The sequence below is a fragment of the Schistocerca gregaria genome, unplaced genomic scaffold (genome assembly GCF_023897955.1).
Source record: "Schistocerca gregaria isolate iqSchGreg1 unplaced genomic scaffold, iqSchGreg1.2 ptg000246l, whole genome shotgun sequence".
NCBI lineage: Eukaryota > Metazoa > Arthropoda > Insecta > Orthoptera > Acrididae > Schistocerca > Schistocerca gregaria.
The window spans coordinates 105360-128243 of record NW_026061755.1 but is presented as its reverse complement, the minus strand read 5'-3'; the positions used below and the strand labels follow the sequence as shown (position 1 = coordinate 128243).

At 44.5% G+C, this 22884-nt stretch overlaps 1 protein-coding gene across 1 annotated transcript in view; it reads left to right on the top strand.

Annotated features, from left to right (window-relative positions):
* The window catches only part of LOC126305093 (transcription factor SOX-4-like), a 127730-nt gene that overhangs the window by 51892 nt on the left and 52954 nt on the right, over positions 1-22884 (top strand). Inside the window, exons 3-4 of the mRNA XM_049992010.1 lie at positions 6484-6711; positions 9615-9739. Of these exons, the coding sequence (XP_049847967.1) occupies positions 6484-6711; positions 9615-9739 (353 nt within the window). The remainder of the gene's footprint in view (positions 1-6483; positions 6712-9614; positions 9740-22884) is intronic.

The following is a 22884-nucleotide window of genomic DNA, read 5'->3' as shown; positions in this document are numbered from 1 at the left end:
TTTCCCACCAAAATTCAAACTTCCCGCCAAAATCCATCATCTTGGATGACGTCACAGCCGTCATCTCGGATGATGTCATGCACTCTTGCCAAGTCTACACGCCACCATCTTGGATGACGTCATCCCCGCCATATTGGATACATCTGGCAACAATGGAGAATGGGGCAAAAACAGCTTTGTCCCAATACTCGGGTGGAGGCATTTTCGAAACGTAAGAACCTTCAACATTGCAGCGCGTCAGCAATCGTTTGTTAATATATTAATGGACTGAGATCCGCCTCGATTGCGACGGGACACGGCCCATCGAACACATGCTGATGTGAGGTGGAGTGTACAGCATTAAGTTAAGTTATTCTTTTGACTTTGTTCACATGTACTTTTATGTGTCATCTTTTTCTTTTATAAATATATAGCTATGCTGAGCTTTTAATTATTGACAAAGGTCTTTATAGACACTTTTGAGTTTATTGTTCTGAAGAAGGTGTAGTTATCTACACCGAAACCTAGGTAAACACTAGGTGTTTTTTCGCAATCGAGGCGGATCTCAGTCCATTAATAATTTTCGAAACGAATAACTTCATAAACTGTTCGTCTGTCGCTGAGTTTAAAGTATACTGTGAGTGGAAAAATGGCGCTATTCAGAATGGGCAACAGAGGTAACAGTGGTGCACCACAGGCCACATATGACAAAGAGGAATGCCAGCTGCGGAGACGCGTACGGGCGAATAGACGTGCAACTGTTGAGCAAGTGACTGCCGAGATCGCTCAAAGAGCCAGCATCGGTGTCTCCTCGACGGCCGTTTACCGAACGTAGCTGCGTACTTGCGTCCTATTCGAGGGCCCTCGTTGACTGCTGTTCGTGGTGAGGAAGACTGGTCGGTCAAGTGGCAGTCGGGTTTATGGCCCAGCGACAATAGCAGGAAGAGTTGAGGCCGGAGGAGGCATGTTTCCGACGCACTCCCTGGGAGATCTCGTCATTCTGGAAGGCACAGCGGATCGACACGAGTATGCATCTCTCGACGTTTTTCCTCGGCACGAAGACATCTAGCAGCAGGTGTCACACCGCTTGCACTGTGCATGGCTAGTTCAGAGAGCACCGGCACGAGAGACTACCGTGCTCTCCTGGTAACAAAAGAACCCGGGGTCAAACCTAGTGGAGAACATGTGGAACCACGTTGATAGGGCTGTTCGCGGAACGGATCCTCGATCGAGAAACGTGGCGCAGCTGGACACGGCACTGGGGTCGACGCAGCTCCACATTTCGGTCGGCACCTTCTGGCATCTCAGCGAGTCTCTTCCCCGACGCCTCGCAGCGGCCCGCGCTGCAGAGGGCGGCTGTTCTGGCTATCGGCAAGCGGTCACATCGGTGGGGCTGGACAGCGTGTGTTACCTCACAGCTGCCCCGTGCTAGGGCTGCTGTCGGACAAAGGCGCCGGCCACTGTTGAGTACGCGTCCTGCGTGGGCGGGGGGGGGGGGGGGGGCGTGTTGTGTTGCTTGTGTCGCCGGAGGAAGCGTGTGACGTGTGTGTGCGTGCGTGCTGCGTTCGTAGTTCCACCACCCCCATTACCTCCCCTTTCCTTCCCCGTCTTCGCTGCAAATACGACAGCACTGTCACCCTGCGCAAGTTTCCAGTTCTCGATGCGAGAAGGAAATTACATACAGAAACCAAACCACGGTAATAACGCTCACTTTGCATAAACATACACTCGTTTAGAGTGAATACTCGCAGTGTGGGGACGGTGGCCAGGTGGCGGTGCGGCCCAGTCGTGCGACTTGGCGCAGGTTCGAGCCACCACTGTAATCCTACGGTGTATTATGTAGGTGGCGTCTCGAAGGTTTGTGTTTGTATCTTTCAGTTGCAGATGTCGTTCGTACGTCTTCTTCAAAACAGGTTTATTTCTTGTGAGCCGCGGGTAGGACCGTGTTGTTTATAAGCTGTATATAAGACGGCTTTGCTATGCTGGTACTGCGAACGGCTGAAAGCAAGGGGAAACTACAGCCGTAATTTTTCCCGAGGGCATCCAGCTTTACTGTAGGGATAAATGATGATGACGTCCTCTTGGGTAAAATATTCCAGAGGTAAAATAGTCCCCATTCGGATCTCCGGGCGGTGACTACTCCGCCACACACCGTTGGGTGGCTTGAGGAGTATGAATGTAGATGTAGATGTAGAGGGCGTCGTTATCAGGAAAAAGAAAACTGGCGTTCTACGGATCGGAGCGTGGAATGTCAGATCCTTTAACCGGGCAGGTAGATTAGAAAATTTAAAAAGGGAAATGGATAGGTTAAAGTTAGATATAGTGGGAATTAGTGAAGTTCGGGGGCAGGAGGAACAAGACTTTTGGTCAGATGAATACTGGAATGAACATCTGTATGGAGTTTCTGGAAAATATTCACTACATGAAGAAAACAATGAGTATGGAGACTTACTATGCCAATTCGCAGCAAGGAATAATATGATTATTAAAAGTACCTGCTTTCCACATAAAAGGATCCATCTGGGTACTTGGAAGTCTGCAGCCAATGGAGTAGTCAATCAGATCGACCATATTTTAGTGATTGCACGCCACTCCACGTCAGTTACGGATGTACGGAGCTGCAGAGGACCAAACTGTGATTCAGACCACTTTTTGATAAAAGCACTCTTGAGAGAGAAACTGTCACTAACAAATGACAATAGAATGGGAAAGATTATGAAATGGAATACTGACAAACTGAACATCCCTGATGAAGTAAAAAGATACCAAGTAACACCAAGCAGAAAGTTGAGCAATGAAGAGACCACAGTAGGAGTAGATGAAAGGTGGAACAGGTTTGAAAAAGCCAATAAGGATGCTACAGAGGAAATAATAGGCATAAGAAGGGACAGAAGAACCCAGGAGTGGTTTGATGAAGATTGCAGGTCAGCAATAGAGGAAAAGAACAGGGCAAGAACAAAAATGCTACAGAGAGAAACCAGAAATAATGTGGAACAATATAGAGGATTAAGGAGAATCGCTAACAGACTGTTCGAGAGAAAGAAAAGAGAGTGGAATAAGAAGAAATTTCAAGAACTAGAAGAACTAAAGGAACAGAGTGAAATAAGAAAGTTCTATCATGCCATATGCAGAATGAAGAATAGATTCCAACCAAAAACAATGGCCTGTTCCAGTAAAGATGGGAAAATGATAAGGGAGGAAGAACAGATAGTGGGAAGATGGGCAGAGTATTTCAAAGATACACTAAGCACCGGCCTAGAAATTGAAGAAATGTATGATGAGATAAAAGAAATTATTCAGATAGTGAAGGGAGACGAAAATTTAATAGTCAGGGGTGACTGGAATTAGAGTGTAGGGAAAGGGAGAGAAGGAAACATAGTAGGAGAATATGGATTGGGGCTAAGAAATGAAAGAGGAAGCCGCCTGGTAGAGTTTTGCACAGAGCATAACTTAATCATACCTAACACTTGGTTCAAGAATCATGAAAGAAGGTTGTATACATGGAATAATCCTGTAGATACTAGAAGGTATCAGACAGATTATATAATGGTAAGACAGATATTTAGGAACCAGGTATTGAATTGTAAGACATTTCCAGGGGCAGATGTGGACTCTGACCACAATCTATTGGTTATGAATTGTAGATTAAAACTGAAGAAACTGCAAAAAGGTGGGAATTTAAGGAGATGGGACCTGGATAAACTGAAAAAAACCAGAGGTTGTAGAGAGTTTCAGGGAGAGCATAAGGGAACAATTGACAGGAATGGGGGAAAGAAGTACAGTAGAAGAAGAATGGGTAGCTCTGAGGGATGAAGTAGTGAAGGCAGCAGAGGATCCAGTAGGGCTAGTAGAAATCCTTGGGGAACAGAAGAAATATTGAACTTAATTGACGAAAGGAGAAAATATAAAAATGCAGTAAATGTAGCAGGCAAAAAGGAATACAGATGTCTCAAGAATCAGATCGACAGGAAGTGCAAAATGGCTAAGCAGGGATGGCTAGAGGACAAATGTATGGATGTAGAGGCTTATCTCACTAGGGGTAAGGTAGGTACTGCCTACAGGAAAATTAATGAGACCTTTGGAGAAAAGAGAGCCACTTGTATGAATATCAAGAGCTCAGATGGAAACCCACTTCTAAGCAAAGAAGGAAAAGCAGAAAGGTGGAAGGAGTATATAGAGAGTCTATACAAGGGCGATGTACTTGAGGATAGTGTTATGCAAATGGAAGACGATGTAAATGAAGATGAAATGGGAAATACGATACTGTGTGAAGAGTTAGACAGAGCACTTGAAAGACCTGAGTCGAAACAAGGCCCCAGGAGTAGACAACATTCCATTGGAACTACTGACGGAATTGGGAGAGCCAGTGCTGACAAAAGTCTACCATCTGGTCAGCTAGATGTATAAGTCAGGCGAAATACCCTCAGACTTCAAGAAGAATATAATAATTCCAATCCCAAAGAAAGCAGGTGTTGACAGATGTGAAAATTACCGAACTATCAGTTTAATAAGTCACAGCTGCAAAATACTAACACGAATTCTTTACAGACGATTGGAAAAACTGGTAGAAGCCGACCTCGGGGAAGATCAGTTTGGATTCTGTAGAAATATTGGAACACGTGAGGCAATACTGACCCTACGACTTATCTTAGAAGAAAGGTTAAGGAAAGGCGAACCTACGTTTATAGCATTTGTAGACTTAGACAATGCTTTTGACAATGTTGACTGGAATACTCTTTTTCAAATTCTGAAGGTGGCAGCCGTAAAATACAGGGAGCGAAAGGCTATTTACAATTTGTACAGAAAGCAGATGGCAGTTATAAGAGTCGAGGGGTATGAAAGGGAAGCTGTGGTTGGGAAGGGAGTGAGACAGGGTTGTAGCTTCTCGCCGATGTTATCCGATCTGTATATTGAGCAAGCAGTAAAGGAAACAAAAGAAAAATTGGGAGTAGGCATTAAAATCCATGGAGAAGAAATAAAAACTTTGAGGTTCGCCGATGACATTGTAATTCTGTCAGAGACAGCAAAGGTCTTGGAAGAGCAGTTGAACGGAATGGACAGTGTCTTGAAAGGAGGTTATAAGATGAACATCAACAAAACCAAACGACGATAATGGGATGTAGTCGAATTAAGTCGGGTGGTGCTGAGGGAATTAGATTAGGAAATGAGACACTTAAAGTAGTATAGCAGTTTTGCTATTTGGGGAGCAAAATAACTAATGATGGTCGAAGTAGAGAGGATATAAAATGTAGACTGGCAATGGCAAGGAAAGCGTTTCTGAAGAAGAGAAATTTGTTAACATCGAGTATAGATTTAAGTGTCAGGAAGTCGTTTCTGAAAGTATTTGTATGGAGTGTAGCCATGTATGGAAGTGAAACATGGACGATAAATAGTTTGTTGAAGAAGAGAATAGAAGCTTTCGAAATGTCGTACTACAGAAGAATGCTGAAGATTAGATGGGTAGATCACATAACTAATGATGAAGTATTGAATAGAATTGGGGAGAAGAGGAGTTTGTGGCACAACTTGACAAAAAGAAGGGAGCGGTTGGTAGGACATGTTCTGAGACATCGAGGGATCACCAATTTAGCATTGGAGAGTAAAAATCGTAGAGGGAGACCAAGAGATGAATACACTAAGCAGATTCAGAAGGATGTAGGCTGCAGTTTGTACTGGGAGATGAAGAAGAAGACACAGTATAGAGTAGCATGGAGAGCTGCATCAAACCAGTCTCAGGACTGATGACCACAACAACAAAACATATAAGACGGCGATTTGCCGAGGGGAAGAGTACTTCGGATTCTGTTTTATAGGTGACTAGTATATCGGCTTTGGCGACGCTGCGGTGATAAACTGAACGGGAACACTGCTGGAGGTCAAGGGGCCGGCCGTTGTGGCCGAGCGGTTCTAGGCGCTTCAGTCCGTAACCGCGGTGCTGCTACGGTCGCCGGTTCGAATCCTGCCTCGGGTACGGATGTGTGTGGTGTCTTTAGGTTAGTTAGGTCTAAGTAGTTCCAAGTCTAGGGGACTGAAGACCTCAGATGTCTTGTCCCATAGTTCTCAGAGCCATTTGAATCAACCGGAGGTCTAGGTTTGGTCGTGTTTTGGCGACGCCGTCGAATGTTTCTCGACAATCTAAGTTATACCACAACGTGGCGCATACTGTACTTACCCTTATATGGCTAATAAAACATCTTTTTTCTCTTGTCATGTAAGACTTTCAACACGTTTGGAGGCGTTAATAACGATGACGTTGCATCCAAAAACACGTATTGATGTTGGGTGTGGGGCCCAGTATTTGTCAATTTTTATTTCGCTATCGCCTCCGTGTAGCTATTAACATCGATCGTCGATCGTTTCTCAAGACTCGAACCTCAGTCATCGCCGACCCTCTGCTGCAGAGCTGACACGCAGTGAGAGCGACACGGCCGGCGGACGGCCGCTGCGGCACGGCTCCCGAAATAAGCGCCGCCCCTGCGGGCTGCGGCAGTGATTAGGGCGCAGGGCGCAGGGTGAAGGAACGCCGCGCCGCGCCACGTGGCTTCGCGTGCTGCGCCGACAATTACGTGGCGCGGCGCGTCTGCCCGGCTGGCTTTGTTGCCGCTGCCGCTGCCGCCCCCGCCTGCCTCCCCCGCCCCGGCTCCACCTCTCGGCCGACACGTGCAGCGGCGGGCGTGTCGCTCGCTAATCGACCTCACGCTGACCCAGAATGCGAACTCTCGCATTTAGGAGGTGGGTCGCTCCAACCGGATCTCAGGTCCCTCCGGCGCGGGTGCAGTCCGGGCGCCTACCCTTACGGCGGAATGCCGCGAGTAAGAGCACAGTGTGCGACGGGCAGCGCACTAGAAGTGCGTCGGTAAGTCGAGAATTTGGGTCTGGCGGGAGGCGCGCTAGGCTAGTCCGTGGGCTGCGGTGACCACTGTGTGCGGGCTGCCTAGTAAGCAGCAGACAAGGGATCGAACCCTGTCCCCATTGGCTTCGATCAGGTTCTGCTCCCAGCGAATGTTTTCAATTACTAAGAGCGAAACTTATAATAACTTGTGTAGAGTTACTTCGCCCTCACAATCAAATGAAGACACAAGCATGCGAAAATTTATTCTCTTCTGCTCGGTCCGATTTTTCTTTATTTCATTGTACTTCTGCTTTTGTGTTGTGTGTAGATACTGATTTTCTTGTTAACCTCTTCCTGCGTAGTATACGGTTAGGAAATAAATTCCCATTTTGGTAACTGCCAGCGCTGTTTTGCTTCCGATCTCGACCTGCCAGCGCTGTTTTGCTTCTGATCTCGACCGTCGTTTCCTCAGTTGTAGAAAATGACAGTACAGTGAGATAAACTGTAAGAAAACTATGTTCCATTAAATATAGAAAGCGAAATAGCGACTCAAATAACGTCCGCCTTCTCGTCAAAGTTTCTGCCAATCGACATTTCTCGCAAACATATCACTGCCGATCTGTACTTGACAAACGCATCAAACACAATCTGTGATCGACACACTAGTAAAACACGAACTACCCCTGACAATCACGCCAAACATCACAATACGAGGCGAAATCTTCGAGAAACGTAAATCTGACAAATTGTTTGATCGTTTCCGAGGCCAGTGGCAGAGAGGCGCCCACCCCCTGTATTAGCACGGCAGCCGCCCACTTTTGCGATCCCGCGACTTGGCGACCGCTGCATGATTAAATTCCTCCCCAAGTGGGCCGCGGCTCTCCACACAGCCGCCGGCATAGTTGCCCTCTCAAGTCTGCCGCCGCAGCTCCTGGAGGCAGACCTCTCCCCAGACCGCCCCCGGCTGCAGGCTGTGCACACCGCTCCCGGGATCACGAGGCGTCAAAAATTCACGTTTAACTTGAAAATCTTTTCTCTCACTACTGTGTACTCCACACTCGTTTCCATTTTTTAGCGCTCCCTACGTTAAATACAGAAGAATGGAAAAGAAAATTGAGAATGCGCTAGGTGACGATCAGTTTGGCTTTAGGAAAAGTAAAGGCACGAGAGAGGCAATTCTGACGTTACGGCTAATAGTGGAAGCAAGGCTAAAGAAAAATCAAGACACGTTCATAGGATTTGTCGACCTGGAAAAAGCATTCGACAATATAAAATGGTGCAAGCTGTTCGAGATAATGAAAAAAGTAGGGGTGAGCTATAGGGAGAGACGGGTCATATATAATATGTACAACAAGCAAGAGGGAATAATAAGAGTGGACGATCAAGAACGAAGTGCTCGTATTAAGAAGGGTGTAAGACAAGGCTGTAGCCTTTCGCCCCTACTCTTCAATCTGTACATCGAAGAAGCAATGATGGAAATAAAAGAAAGGTTCAGGAGTGGAATTAAAATACAAGGTGAAAGTATATCAATGATACGATTCGCTGATGACATTGCTATACTGAGTGAAAGTGAAGAAGAATTAAATGATCTGCTCAACGGAATGAACAGTCTAATGAGTACACAGTATGGTTTGAGAGTAAATCGGAGAAAGACGAAGGTAATGAGAAGTATTAGAAATGAGAACAGCGAGAAACTTAACATCAGGATTGATAGTCACAAAGTCAAGGAAGTTAAGGAATTCTGCTACCTAGGCAGTAAAATAACCGATGATGGACGGAGCAAGGAAGACATCAAAAGCAGACTCGCTACGGCAAAAAAGGCATTTCTGGCCAAGAGAAGTCTACTAATATCAAATACCGGCCTTAATTTGAGGAAGAAATTTCTGAGGATGTACGTCTGGAGTACAGCATTGTATGGTAGTGAAACATGGACTGTGGGAAAACCGGATCAGAAGAGAATCGAAGCATTTGAGATGTGGTGCTATAGACGAATGTTGAAAATTAGGTGGACTGATAAGGTAAGGAATGAGGAGGTTCTACGCAGAATCGGAGAGGAAAGGAAATGTGGAAAACACTGATAAGGAGAAGGGACAGGATGATAGGACATCTGCTAAGACATGAGGGAATGACTTCCATGGTACTAGAGGGAACTGTAGAGGAAGACAGAGATTGGAATACGTCAAGCAAATAATTGAGGACGTAGGTTGCAAGTGCTACACTGAGATGAAGAGGTTAGCACAGGAAAGGAATTCGTGGCGGGCCGCATCAAACCAGTCAGGAGACTGATGACCAAAAAAAAGCGTTAAACGGTGAAAACGGAACTCATGCTCTGATCAGAATAACAAAGTGATTGACGTGTAGCTGTTTACAGGGCAGCCGCCACAGCGACAGTCACCGTTGTCAAATCCCTCTGCTGCTGCAGGCAGCCGGTTTTAGAAAACAGTCGCGTAAGAGTTGTGGTCCGTTTCGCTGTGTGCTTTGTTTCTCTGTGCGGCGAGTTTACTTTGCGCTAAAGAATGACTGAAGCTTGTAGTGCAAGTGTGCAGAAAATGTGGGTACTAAACTCAAGTTCAGTTATCTGCTTATACATATTTTGCGTGGTCAGACAGGTGAATCTGTGTGCTCGGTGCGAGAGTATTTCGAGAAAGAGAGAGACAATGGTGCAGCTCTATTTCCTCTAACAAAGGTAGTCGAAAGAACTTCAGACTCCTCCGAGATACACAAAAACTTTGTCGTCAGATTTTGCAAGGAGAAATACTGCGCAGAAGAGTGAGGTCCATAAACAGTGCGGATACCCGGAAAGGAGAGAAGCCCAGGACGGTGTGGGAACACTTCCACGGGGTGACACTTGCACGGAGCCCGTGGTACAGCCACACTGTGAGGCCTAGCAGTTCAGCAGAGCTGCTGGTGCGGCTTGGCTCACCAATAGTGAGCAACCGTGTATGGCTTCAGGATGTCTCATTAACGCGTTTCGTGGCAAATTTATTTTTATGACTCTTGCATCAATGAAATTCAACGTAATGAGAAATTCAACAGTGCAGCTTGATGATGGCTGCCGTTTCAGGGCGTATTTTAAATCGACAAATTTATATTTCATTGCCATTTTATTTGAACGTTAAATAGAAAAACACAGAATGTCAATCACTGTTACTTACTTTACTTTTCACCAAAGGATCAACATCTGGAACCATTTTTTTAAGTAATACTAATTCGAAGCCAAGCTCTTAAGCCTGCCAGTGAGCTTCTCTGGGCGGATTTCGTTCTCTTCGTCGCATAAAAAAAAGCAGCACTTACATATAAGTCTAAACATTCACATAATCGTAGCTGCACAATCCCAGCACATTGAAGAACAGAAGTCGATCACACTAATTTTCCTATGAAGCTATAATCATCCAAGCGTCACACTGTACCTTCTAACTGTAGCTGAGTTTCCACACTGTCTGCATAAGCAGAAAATCAGTGAAACTTCGCGACTCTTTGCAAGGTGAAACGCAGTTTATTGTAACTTGATCTAACTGCAGATTCATTCGTTGAACGTTCCTCCACAAAAACAAAAATGTATATTCGTAGTGAAAATGTTGGAAACTTTACTAAGATGTTTATTTCTCTGCTGCCATATGATGAATATTTTATTTAGTTATATCGCTTAAAAGCGTTTTCTTTCCTTTTTTCACATCAGCTTCTCGCAGTTCGCCATCCAAGTGTCCACAATCTTTTGCATGGAAGCTTTTTCGTTCTGTTCAATGTTTTGAAGCACATTAATAGAACACTGAGCGTATGAAGATACCACCACGTACAACAAATATGTAGAGTAGGCATCCTGCACCGATAGATTGATGTTGATGTGTCTGACTGCTTTGAAGTTTCTACCCCTTTAAAATCAGCTACTCTCTCTTTTAAGGGGCGACTCCATCCAAGAGAGATTTAATGACAATTGGACATCTTTGGAGTGTTAGCTCTTAGATCCCAAAATGATTTGTCTGTATTCGAATTACGTCAAGACACATTTGAAATACCGACTGCATAAGGGGGTGTGGCATATCAAAAGGAGCCAAAGATAATCTTTTATTTCCATCTTCATCAAACACAAGCAGCGTTACACCGAACTTTGCATAAACTCAAACTGCTTAAACAAGTTGCAAGATTACCTGGAAAACTGAAGCGAAACAATTGCCAGGCAGTCGTTGGAAATCAATTGCTTTACCTGTTGACTGTGTAAATATAAATTTAGGGAATACGATGAAGTATAATCAACAAGCTCCAAGGAAACAGGCATTGGCTTAGGATCAGATGTCCTCAAAAAGATTGTGGGTAGATTTTTATTCAGAAAAATTCGAGAAAGAGCTATCTTGATCTTGAAATTACAAGAAGAAGCCTCATATAAGCAAGAGGGGCAAATGTTATGGAGCTGGTTAATTTTAATGGGATGTGTCTTCAGCAACACTCATTTTTTGATAAAATGTTAAAATCCATTTCACGATAAGTTTGTTGTTCTAAGCTTAGTGCCAACGTTTCCATCATAATTATTAACCAATCTGAACGAAACTTTTGCAGGGAGTGGCTTAATATGTATGCGTATTTCTAGGCATTAATATTATCGAAAACGTAATTTGTTTACTTTATCATTTTATGTACCGATAATTAGAGAAAATTTAAGGCTGAAATTATAAATAAACGCTGAAAACAAAATTTTTAATATTTCTCACAAAATGAATGCTCAGAACCGTTGTACAATGTATTGAGAATGAAGTTACAGAATCTGTCATGCGAAAATTGTGCTGTGAATACCAAAAGATGGTTCTCAACAATACCATCAAAATCATATTAAAAATTCGGAACTCGAAAACCAATGAAGTTACGGACTTGTAAACTCTTGTACTGCTACGTCTTTAGATAATTTCCCCCTAAGCACTGCGCCGCATTTGCTGTATGTTGGTATCTCAGGCTACCAGCCGGCAGCGCTGCGTTACGCAGCGACGCGACGCCTCACCGCCTCAACAGGCCCGCTGCAGTCTTCAACATTTGTTACTAGAAAATAGTTTTCACATTTGTTGAAGGTTGCAAAACTGCGATCAGTCATTTTTTATGATGATTTATTTTGTCTTCGCTAGCTTCATAGTGGTTTGCTTATCTTCTAACGCAGGGGGGAAGTACGGATTTCATTGCATGACGTTTGCCTGCGTTTCCGCTGCAAAGATTTTGTATTCGGTGTCCGCCCACACAAATTTTCATTCTAAGAACTTTTCAAGGCAAATGCTGGGATTATTCCCTAAAAGAACTTGGTCTTTGAGTAGTCTGGTCAGTCTTCATTAGGGAAACGATTTTCAGTTCCCATCATTTTGGGGTTCCTTTAAAACATTTGCAATCGTTCAATCAGTCTTTACTGCTGACTATTTCTTCTATTCCCATTAAGGTTTAAAATTAGTCGGTCAACTGGTGGCTGTGGTTCTATCCTCTCGAAGCTGAACGTTTTATATTAATGCGTTTATTCTTCGGTTCCATCCTATTGAGACGTTATTAGAGCGATGGCGCCTTCCACTGCAGTTCCACACCTCTCTTGCCTTATGTTCGTTATAAAGGCTCAAGCTTTTGGTTTTCAGGCGAGCTCTCCCGAATACACAGTCAACCGTCTTCCATCTTTTCACAGGGTGGATATACTATAGCAGAACACATTCTTATTTGGCATGGTATTTCCTCTTAGGCTGGAACGATGCCGCAACACTGAACTTGTTTCCGGATGTGGAAAGGGTGCTTCCGGATGCCACGAAGAGCACAGGGTGCAGCCAACCGCAGGTGGTTCCCCGTGTCGGTACCAGTGACGTGTGTCGCTCTGGGTCGGAGAAGATTCTTTCTGGTTTGGGGCTGCTAGCGGAAACGTCTTGTTTGAGAGATGAAGCCGGAGCTCACCATCTGCAGCATCGTCGATAGAACCGACTGGTCCTTTGGTGCACAGCCTAGTCAGAGGCTCAGGCGGTTCTGTGACCGTGTGGGCTGAGGATTCCTTGACTTGCGCCATCGCGTGGTGGTTTTCCGGGTTCCGCTTAATGGGTCAGAAATTTGGTACACACAGGAGGCGGCTGAACGGGTAGCGGGGGCTGTGTGGAAGGGACTGTGTGGTTTTTTTACGTTAGAGTGTCTCAGGAAACCACAGAAAGGGCGCCCGTCTAAGACTGGGCAGCTAAAACACAGTAAAGTGGTTGTAGAGCATTTAGTTCATGATCCCACAGGAAATGTAAATGGTTGCAAAAGCATACTTGACCCTTAAGCAACAAATAATTCTGGACTAAAAGGGAGTAACATGACGAATATAGGGATTAGCGACCTCAAAGCAGTTGCTCCTAGGCACAATAGCGTAACACCCACTAAAAAGAAACGCAAAGTACATTTGTTTAAAAAAGCTGATAAAAATGCCCTTAACGCCTTTTTAAGAGACAGTCTCCATCCCTTCTGATCACGTAATCGTAGAAAAGATGTGGAATGATTTCAAAGAGATAGTATCGACGGCAACTGAGAAATATATACCACATAAACTAATAAGTGATGGTACTGATCCCCCATGGTACACAAAACAGGTCAGATCGTTGTTGCAGAAGCAACAAAAAAAGCATGACAAATTTAAAAGAACGCAAAATCCCAAGTTTGGCAAAGTGTTGCACAAGTTAAAAATTTAGCGAGTACTGGAACAAGGGCGACACGAGGAAAAGTACCATTATCCAAGATGGCGGTGATGACGTCATCCAATATGGCAACGATGACGTCAATCAAGATGGCGAAGTTTGGCAGCAAGTTTAAATTTTGGCGGGATAGTACGACGCCCCCCCCCCCCCAAAAATGGCATGAAGTTCAAATTCCAGCAGGACAATGCACCACACCCCCAGTTATCTCTACTAAGCAAATAAAATGACTGGAAAAAGTACTTATATTTATTATTTAACCAATTTCAAGCAGGTGTGTTCTCCATTGGGTCTGCACTCCAACTCGCTTAGTTGATATCGTCGTCACCAGAGGACGCCAACGTGACGTAAGGTGATACGAGTAGCGTGATTCAAGATGGCGGTACCCGTTGTGTTCACCGCGAACTGCAGAGCCCAACTGACATAGTTCATATCGAGGCCACCAGAGGGCGCTACTGTGAAGTCGAGTGACCACACAAGATCATCTGCTCTCTGTCTCTCTCTCTCTCTCTCGCGTTATAACCGGACAGGCGCCCCGTCAGCGGGCCGCGAGCGAGCGACCACTTACATCACAGCCTCAATTCCGCATCTTTGTAATCGCGCCAGGCGCAGTCTTCTTTATATATGCTAACGAATTTAACTGAACACAAGTGACACAAACATCGCTCATCTAACCTATCAATGTCCTAAGTACTTAATCCCATTTCAATAATAACAGTATTCAATAAGTCAATTTACAATTTCAATATTCAATGATCAATTGAAAAGTTCCACATTTACACACTATCAGCGCAGTGTTCATTCACGTCCTAGCACCGCCCACCCTAGAATGCTGCACACCTATTGGCTACTGCATTAGTCACGTTGTTCGACTTCATAGAACCTAGGACTCGGAATGAATTTTCACCAATGCCATGCCCACCTGGACTTGGAATCAAATAGTTAAAGTCTCCACCACGATCCTCAACCCAGCACCACGCCCCCTTACCGACACATGTTGGCGGGCTAACGTGTACTAACGTGCACTAACCTGTACTAACGTGCACAGCGCATGACGCCATCCGAGATGGTGGGGCGAAATGGCGGGGAAACAGAGCTGAACACAAGTCTTTACTTTGCAGGCGGTGTCTCCACCACAAGATTCACAGTCCATCTGAAATAGTACACATTACTGCCATCAGATCGTACTGTCATCCCTCCTGTGACCTAATCCCAGATGTGGTCTGTAGGGGCGAGAATGATGCTAAAATTACTCAGGCTGAGTCCACTCTATTTACTTTCGAACATTTTATTTAGAGATCACACAGAGGCTTGCGCTCACAATACACAGTCTGCAGACACGCAAACAACTCCTAATTTACGCAAATAATTTAATTACAGACATTCAGACTCCTCCTAAATAATTCAGCACAGTTATGTATAGGCACGTAAGCTGTCCCAGTAACTCACAGCACAGCCTACACACCTACACCTGCTCGCAGAATAGTTCAATGCCCTGCCCAGTAGAGCGCACAGGCAGTCCCAAGTCCCAAGGACGTGGCGCGGCCGTCGGCTGTCACACCACGCACAGGCCCCCACCCAGGTCCCGCGAACATGAGCTGGCCACATCTCATGCGTACTTCATTTCTGACAAATTCCTATCCAGATACGCGTTCACCTGGACCCAACTGCTGACACGATCGGCCGGGAGCGCAGCTGCGAGCTGCCCCCGAACGCAGGCGAAAGTTGCCTCTATACAGTTTCCCTTATACTCGCGTCACAGAACTCCCATACTCGAGACACCTCAGGGCAGCATTGTCTTTATTTACCGCGGACGGCAGAATACCGCAGCCTGTTTACATCCAACAGAACACACGTGACGTGTTCAGCTGTGCGTACTGCCCCAGCATGGCTAAACAAAACGTCTGAGTGGCGGCTCGCCATGTAACAACATTCCCAATGTTATTCTTACGTCATACGGCTATGTAAAAAGATAATAGCCAACTCAACCTCTCCGGAGTTGTATATTCTCCCAGGAAAAATTAACGCTAGCTTTCTATATGTCCCAGCTTGTATGCATAGGTATTCCTACTCTAACAGAACCTCCTTACGAAAATAACATCTAATGTACACATCCCAGCGCTCCTAACGTCTTTCCCCTCCAGGTTTCAACACACGCAAACGTTCACTCTGCTATGTACAGACCCCTATATCCCGGCCAAACGATGTCAATCAATCGAGCATTCTGATTTGCTCTTATCGAATATACACGCCGGATTACTTATGCCGCCAGTATCGAAGCACCTTCCACCTACTGTTTCTCGTGCTTTCAGCTGTTATATCACACAGATCGCTAAATTGCATTCACAGTTAAAGCTGCAAAATTTTCTCCACATTATCAAAGACATACCAGACCCACAAGAATATTAAAAGCTAGGAACATATTTACCACTGTAACTACAATCAAATATTACTATTGATGCTACAGTCTGACACCAATCAATGTACAGGTAATCTCTGCTCTTGAAGACTGTACTTCAGTATTTATAGCGAATATAATATTCCACTTACAAATTCTCACTTATACCCTCGTCGTTATCACTCTGCTGAATTTTTACTTCCCTCACAGTCATCCTCTCTAGTCATGCCATAACATAAACCATACTAACTTTACAATGCAAAACTGCAATATATACACATTTTACACAATGTAAGCCACACTAACTTTACAATACAATATATACACATTTTAGACAAACAGTGCAGATATCTTTTACATCTGTACAGCGCCCTACAAAATTATCGTACGCCTGCACTCACACCAGCTATATGTTACGATGCTCCCCAGTCCTAGAGAAGCACCATCAGCCCTTTCTTTCTTTCTGCAGACGCGACATTCAGCGGTAATAAACTACTTTCCACTGATCACCACTTCGCACCGACAACTAAACCTTGCAAAGTGCCATACGTATCGTCAAATACGTAAACACATCTAGTCATTTACATTCTCCTCCCACTGGGGCCAGGAGCTTGAATATTAGTGTGTTAAACCGATCTCAGCAATATATCAACGCGTGCCGTATCGATCTAGTAAACACACAATTCATATCCTACACCATATAAAATCGCACATTTTACCTGAGAAACCCTCAGTGAATCCAAGTCACTCTCAGAACTGATGTACAAAGACACACTCGTTTCCCCATCGGTACAAACTCTTTCTGGTCCGGACCTGCCTACTTGCTTGTGTTCCTTCTGACATCTCCAGACTCTGGGATTAGATGGACACATCTATTTTCACCACAATATTACATCATTTTCGCCGTACTTCTCGATATCAAGCATACAGCAGTAGCCTACCGATCGCAAGCGCAACATAATTCCGAAGATATGCACTGGAAATTATTTCTCTACAAACCCGAAACTTTAGCTACGTGGAGAGTGCTCTAGACCAATCAGTAACTATTTCCACCCGCGAATATCGATCTCGCTTATCTCACATAGTCCTAATCATTCCTTTAATTTACAAGCCAACTAAGGTCTTTCCCACGTATAGTGAACAGGCAACCATGGCTTCCACATGCCACTTGCACACACCACAATCGATCTTCTCTCAACTAAATAAAGGCGCCAAATGTGCAGAGGGAGTGAACGGAACAGTTTACATGGGAGAGAATAACGCTCCACTGCAAAACGCACCATCTCAAATTTCCACTTGATCACGAAATCTGCCCAACACATACTAAGTATTAGTTCCCTATTCAGTTGTGCAGAGGACTGCAAAGTTAACTCTTATACGTTACATGGGAGAGAACGACACTCCAACAGACCTCCGCATTCAGAAGACGGGTGCCGTTAACGGCGAACGTTAATCAATCCCACCACAGACTTTGCATGCACCGAAACATTCCAAAAAATATCTGGAAGATATCTTCTTATAGTTACAATTAAATGTTACGATCGCGGTCTCAACTGAATGGCATTCGGCAAAGTGCGAAGTATCGGAAATACACCCCGCTGACGGCTGTTGCTCTTGAAATGGAAATATCTGTACCTTCCTTACTACTGGACATACTCTTTGCCATCACAGTACCCTAAGTCTAATTCATACCCACCTTACCGTTGAATATAGTCATTTCATTTACACAAAACAAACTTTATAAACCTCATGCTGAAATGCGAACATATCCCGCAGCCAGTACTAATACTATGTGTAATACTTGGTCAATAACTGTTTGTCTACGATACGAAATAATACTGACCGAAAACCAATGATCCGTGTCCATGTCTTGCGTTCTTCCTGCGAGTCCTACCACTCTGCCCTAGACATAATCGACCAGATGTCAAAGAAAAGATACCATCCCAACAACTACTGCCTGTTACTGTCACAAGCGGTCTCCGTTCTACAGATGCCCACGAGCGTTCTTTGCCAGTCGACGTACGACATTACCTCTGAATGAGGCGGCGTCTCCCGGACAGATACCGTGACGGTGGTCGTACGAATACCTATTATCAGCCAACGATGCAACCTCGCCATAGAATCAACGAACTTTGAAAGTGACTCTGCTAAGGAACATGGTATGCAAGAGGAATTTCCGACTCCCTCACACCGCCCAAACTCAAAATTTCTTTAATATTTGCAACGCATTCTGCCTCGAGAGCATATCAGAGGTTCCTCGATATATTCGCTGAGTTATAGGGGATGACTGATTGAGAAGGAGCGCAAACGGTTTTAGTAGTAGTAGACGATGTGGTCCTAAGGAGAAAAAAATCTACGCTAGCCTCCCAGATCTCTAGTGTTACGCTGTATGTTAGAAATGATGCCCATCATTTGGAATCAGGTCTTTCCATTCGAGAACATACATGCATAGACTCACACACACAAGTGAATCATACATCTTGCACTGTCATATCTCTAAACGAGGCACCTTCATCGAACCTGTCTGATACAGTAAAATTACAACCTGGTTTTAGTCACACCCTACACATCTCGCAGTCGCACCCACTTCTACAGCTTTCTACAAGTGTGCGTTCCAGTTCAAGTCGGAAGTGAGCAGAAGTCGGAGAAAGACATATCCACCACCTTCTGCAACCCGTGTAGAAACAGAACGACCTGAGTTACTGCAACAGGACCGTGTTTTGAGCATTCGGTGGAAATGCGCGCAATGTGGTGTCTCCCCAAACTAGATACAAGCACTACAGATCCCTGTCCATTCAAATCAATCAGCCCAACATGCTATCATCGTTATTCTGTTACCCTCCCAACTTAGAAAAACTACGCACTATAACAGCTCATACGATTTACAAGTTATCTGGGCATCGATGCGGATGCAATGACGCATAACTGCGGCGGAACTCCAGCGCGGAGAAACAGATTTCACAGAACTTCCCCAGAATAGCTCCGAGTGCAGCCATCCAAGCATTCCTAACGGCGCTCCCAATCCCTCACCTCAAACTGCTACTGCTACTGCAGATGCCTATGTGGACACGATACTATTAAATATATACAGGCAATGCAGGGGGCACTGTAAAGTCTGCTCACCCTTACTGTAGGCCAGGGCTTCCCAGCGTATGGTCCGCCGGCTCTTTCTAGGGGGTCCGCGGCCAAATCGTGTACAATAAAGAGTAGAATTATTGAATATAAATGTGAAAATCAAATTCATCACTATTTTTTTGTGTGGAAAACATGTGTACTTTTACTTCAGGTCATATTCCCAAGCAGCCTTTGCGGTTCCTAAGTGAGAACGCATACACAGTTTAGTGCCGGAGAATGCGGCTTCTCTGATCGACAATACGGGGGTCGTTTGTGCGCCGGCTCACGGCGCTGGATGCGCTGAAAACCTTTTACGCGCGCGCGGAGCGAGTTTTGTCGTCTAATCACAGCAACCGCTGGCACGTACGCGGCCCCAGGCATCATTAAATGTTAAACTTGCCTTTTCAGTGCACTACCTATTTCATAAGTCGATTTTTCACCAGTTTATTACTTCTAACATGGATCGGTGGCTGAAGTCAGGATCATTGAAGAAGCGTAAGTGCAAGGAAGACTATTTATAAATGGGCTTTATGCAGACAAAGGAGGGTAAAGCTAAGTGTGTACTTTGTGCGCGCCCGGGTTCCCGGGTTCGATTCCCGGCTGGGTCAGGGGTTTCCTCTGCCTCGTGATGACTGGGTGTTGTGTGATGTCCTTAGGTTAGTTAGGTTTACGTAGTTCTAAGTTCTAGGGGACTGATGACCTTAGATGTTAAGTCCCATAGTGCTCAGAGCCATTTGAACCATTTTTAATTTGTGCGCGAGTCCTTCCGAATAGGCAAAGCTCATACCATTGCAGAAAATCTGACAAAGCCGTGTGTTGATGATATTGTTTCTTGCATCCTAGACGAAAAGGCAGTAAAGCTTGTATCTTCGGTGCCATTATCAAACAATACTGTCAAAAGAAGCATTGTTAACATGTCAATTGATGTGGAAGACACTCTTGTTTCTCGCGTTCAGCGCAATTCATTTTATCTGCAGATAGATGAATCCACTGATGTTGCAGGATTAGCGATTTCATTGGCTTTTGTCCGTTATGAATACTCTGGATGTTTTGAGGAGGACCTCTTATTGTGCAGACCACTACCTGTCAGCACAACAGGTGCTGAAATATTCCGTCTATTGGATGATTTTTTAAGGACTAACGAAGTTTCATGGTCTATTTCACAGATGTGTGCACACTTGGTGCAAAAGCTATGACGTTTCCTACAGTCGGAGCAATAACGAAAATAAAAGAAAATGCCAAGAATTGCAGCTGTAGTCATTGGGCTCTCCACAGATACGCTTCAGCTGCGAAACAATTGCCTGTTTCGTTCAAAAAAAGATTTAGACGAATCTATTCAAATCATTGGGTTAGGTGGCTCTCACGTGGGAATGCAATCTCTCGGTTGTACGAATTAAGATTGGAAATCTTAGCTTCCTTTTGGAGCATAAAACCAAATTAGCAGACCTTATTAATGACGAAAATTGGTAATGTGTACTCCAAAATGAACTAAATGAATATTTCACTTCAAGGGCAAAGTGAAACAAAGGTCACTACTATCGACAAAGTTCGAGCATTCATGAGGAAAATCAAGTTTTGGGCAGAGAGTGTCGAGGAGGGGGAGGTCGGGTGTTTTCCTGTTCTCAAGGGGTTATTCAAAAACAAATCATTGGCGCTTGAAAAGAATTTGTTTTATCAAATCCTGGAACATCTCCAAATCTTGATGTCATTGTTGGAGTATTATTTCCCAACAGCTAAATATGAGAAGCTGCAGAAATGCGAATGGGTGGTCAACCCATTCACTGTATCCAAAAAACCGAACATTCTATCATCAAATGAATATCAGTTGTTGATAGAAATTGCCACAGACCCTAGCTTGAAATCAAGTTTTGACATTGACGGTTACTCACACTTTTGGATCCATTTGGATAACAAGAAATACTACCCACTTGTTGAAAAGGCAAAACGTGTACTTCTTCCGTTTGCCACAACATATATGTGTGAATATGGGTACTCGATCTATGCTGCCCACAAAACTAAGTACCGAAGTTGTCTAGATGCGGGACCAGACATCCGTCTCCAGTTGTCAAGAATTGAACACAACTTTTTTAAAATTATGTCTGCAGAAGCACACTCAACCATCGCATTAGGATTCCATTATTATTCCTACAGACTCATCTATAGTAAAGAAAGCATTTTTCTTCGTAGATGCTCAGTGAACGTACCTGAACTATAACTCTACAGGAATTTTGTTTCTGTCTTCTATCATTTACAAAATAATTATTAATTGAATTCTGTTGGCATTGATATTTTTGTTACGAAAATTAAAATGATCTCTAAGGCTAATTTCTTTTCTTTATAATATATTCCGTCCTCTCAGTTAAAAAGTTGGCCTGCCTATACTTCAGTTACAATTACGTGCTATTACTCTGACACTATATAGTGGCAACCGGCTCCGAGCGTAAACAAATGAGGACCTTCCACGTGCCACCTTGTAAAAGGTAAACCTCCTCTGCCAGAATTGTTTCCTTTGAGAAAAAAAAAGTCTTACGTTCTGTGAAATGCTTTGACTTCTTATATAGAAATAAGAGAGTATCTGTTTGTTTTCCTAATTTGTTTACAGCCGAGGCAGACTGCCACGATATAGTGTCCAAGTAGTAGTTGAAGTTGTCAGCTGTAACTAAACTGTTGCCATGCCGCCTGCCAGTTATGCCAGCTACCAACTGACAGTGCACTGCTGCAACGCCGCTAAGGACTGACAGCTGCCGTCCAGTAGATACGAAAAGACGTAAAAATAACTAGGCTTCCCGAGCTGTTTACATGGGCACGAAAATCGATCGCGGACCTGGGAAACGGCTTTATAAAAGCAGATATGCAGAATCGATTTTGAAGTGTTTACCTGACAAACCAAAAGCGGAACTGGGATATCGGCTTACGAAATCCGGTTGTGGAAACGCACGTAAACTGGCTGAATGTATTCCCACACATTGCACAACAGATGTCACAATAGTCCTTTAAAGGCAATTCCTTGGCCTCTTTCCTTTCGTGATGTGTTTGTATCCCGAATCACGGGTCTGCCTGTTTTCTTCACAGCCGCGCGGAATGGCCGCGCAGCCTTCGGGCGCCACGTCGTCGTGGATTGCGCGGCCGCTGCCGCCGGAGGTTCGAGTCCTGTGAGTGTGTGTTTGTGTGTGTATTGTCCTTAGCGGAAGTTAACATTAGGTTAATAGTGTGTAAGACTAGGGACTGATGACCTCAGCAAAAAAATGGTTCAAATGGCTCTGAGCACTATGAGACTCAACATCTGAGGTCATCAGTCCCCTTGAACTTACAACTACTTAAACCTAACTAACGTAGGGACATAACACACATCCATGGCAGAGGCAGGATTCGAACCTGCGACCGTAGAGGTCGCGCGGTTCCAGACTAAAGCACCTAGAACCGCTCGGCCACACCGGCCTGCGATGACCTCAGCAGTTAAGTCTCATAGACTTTACATACATGTGAACATTTTTCTTCGGATTTCACGAAAAAGTACGCACACACACACACACACACACACACACACACACACACACACACACACACACGACGAAATATGCATGCTCCTTACACAACAGTAGCCAAAGAGTGGAAGTGAACAGACCACAAGCAGCAGCTTGTCAACAGCGAACAGTTTGGACGTGACGTTGATTGGTCTTGGAGGAAGGCAGATCCAACGTCTATTTTAGTCAGGCTATAGTGTGTTGAACAAAGGGTGTAAATCCACTAGTAAGTGTTTAGATACAGTAGGAATTAAAATTGGATCGTTAATTTCAAGTTGTATTCCTTTATCTCTGAACCAAAGACTATTGATACTTCGAGGGCGGGGGGGGGGGGGGGGGGGGGGTAGTCATTGGGAACATGGC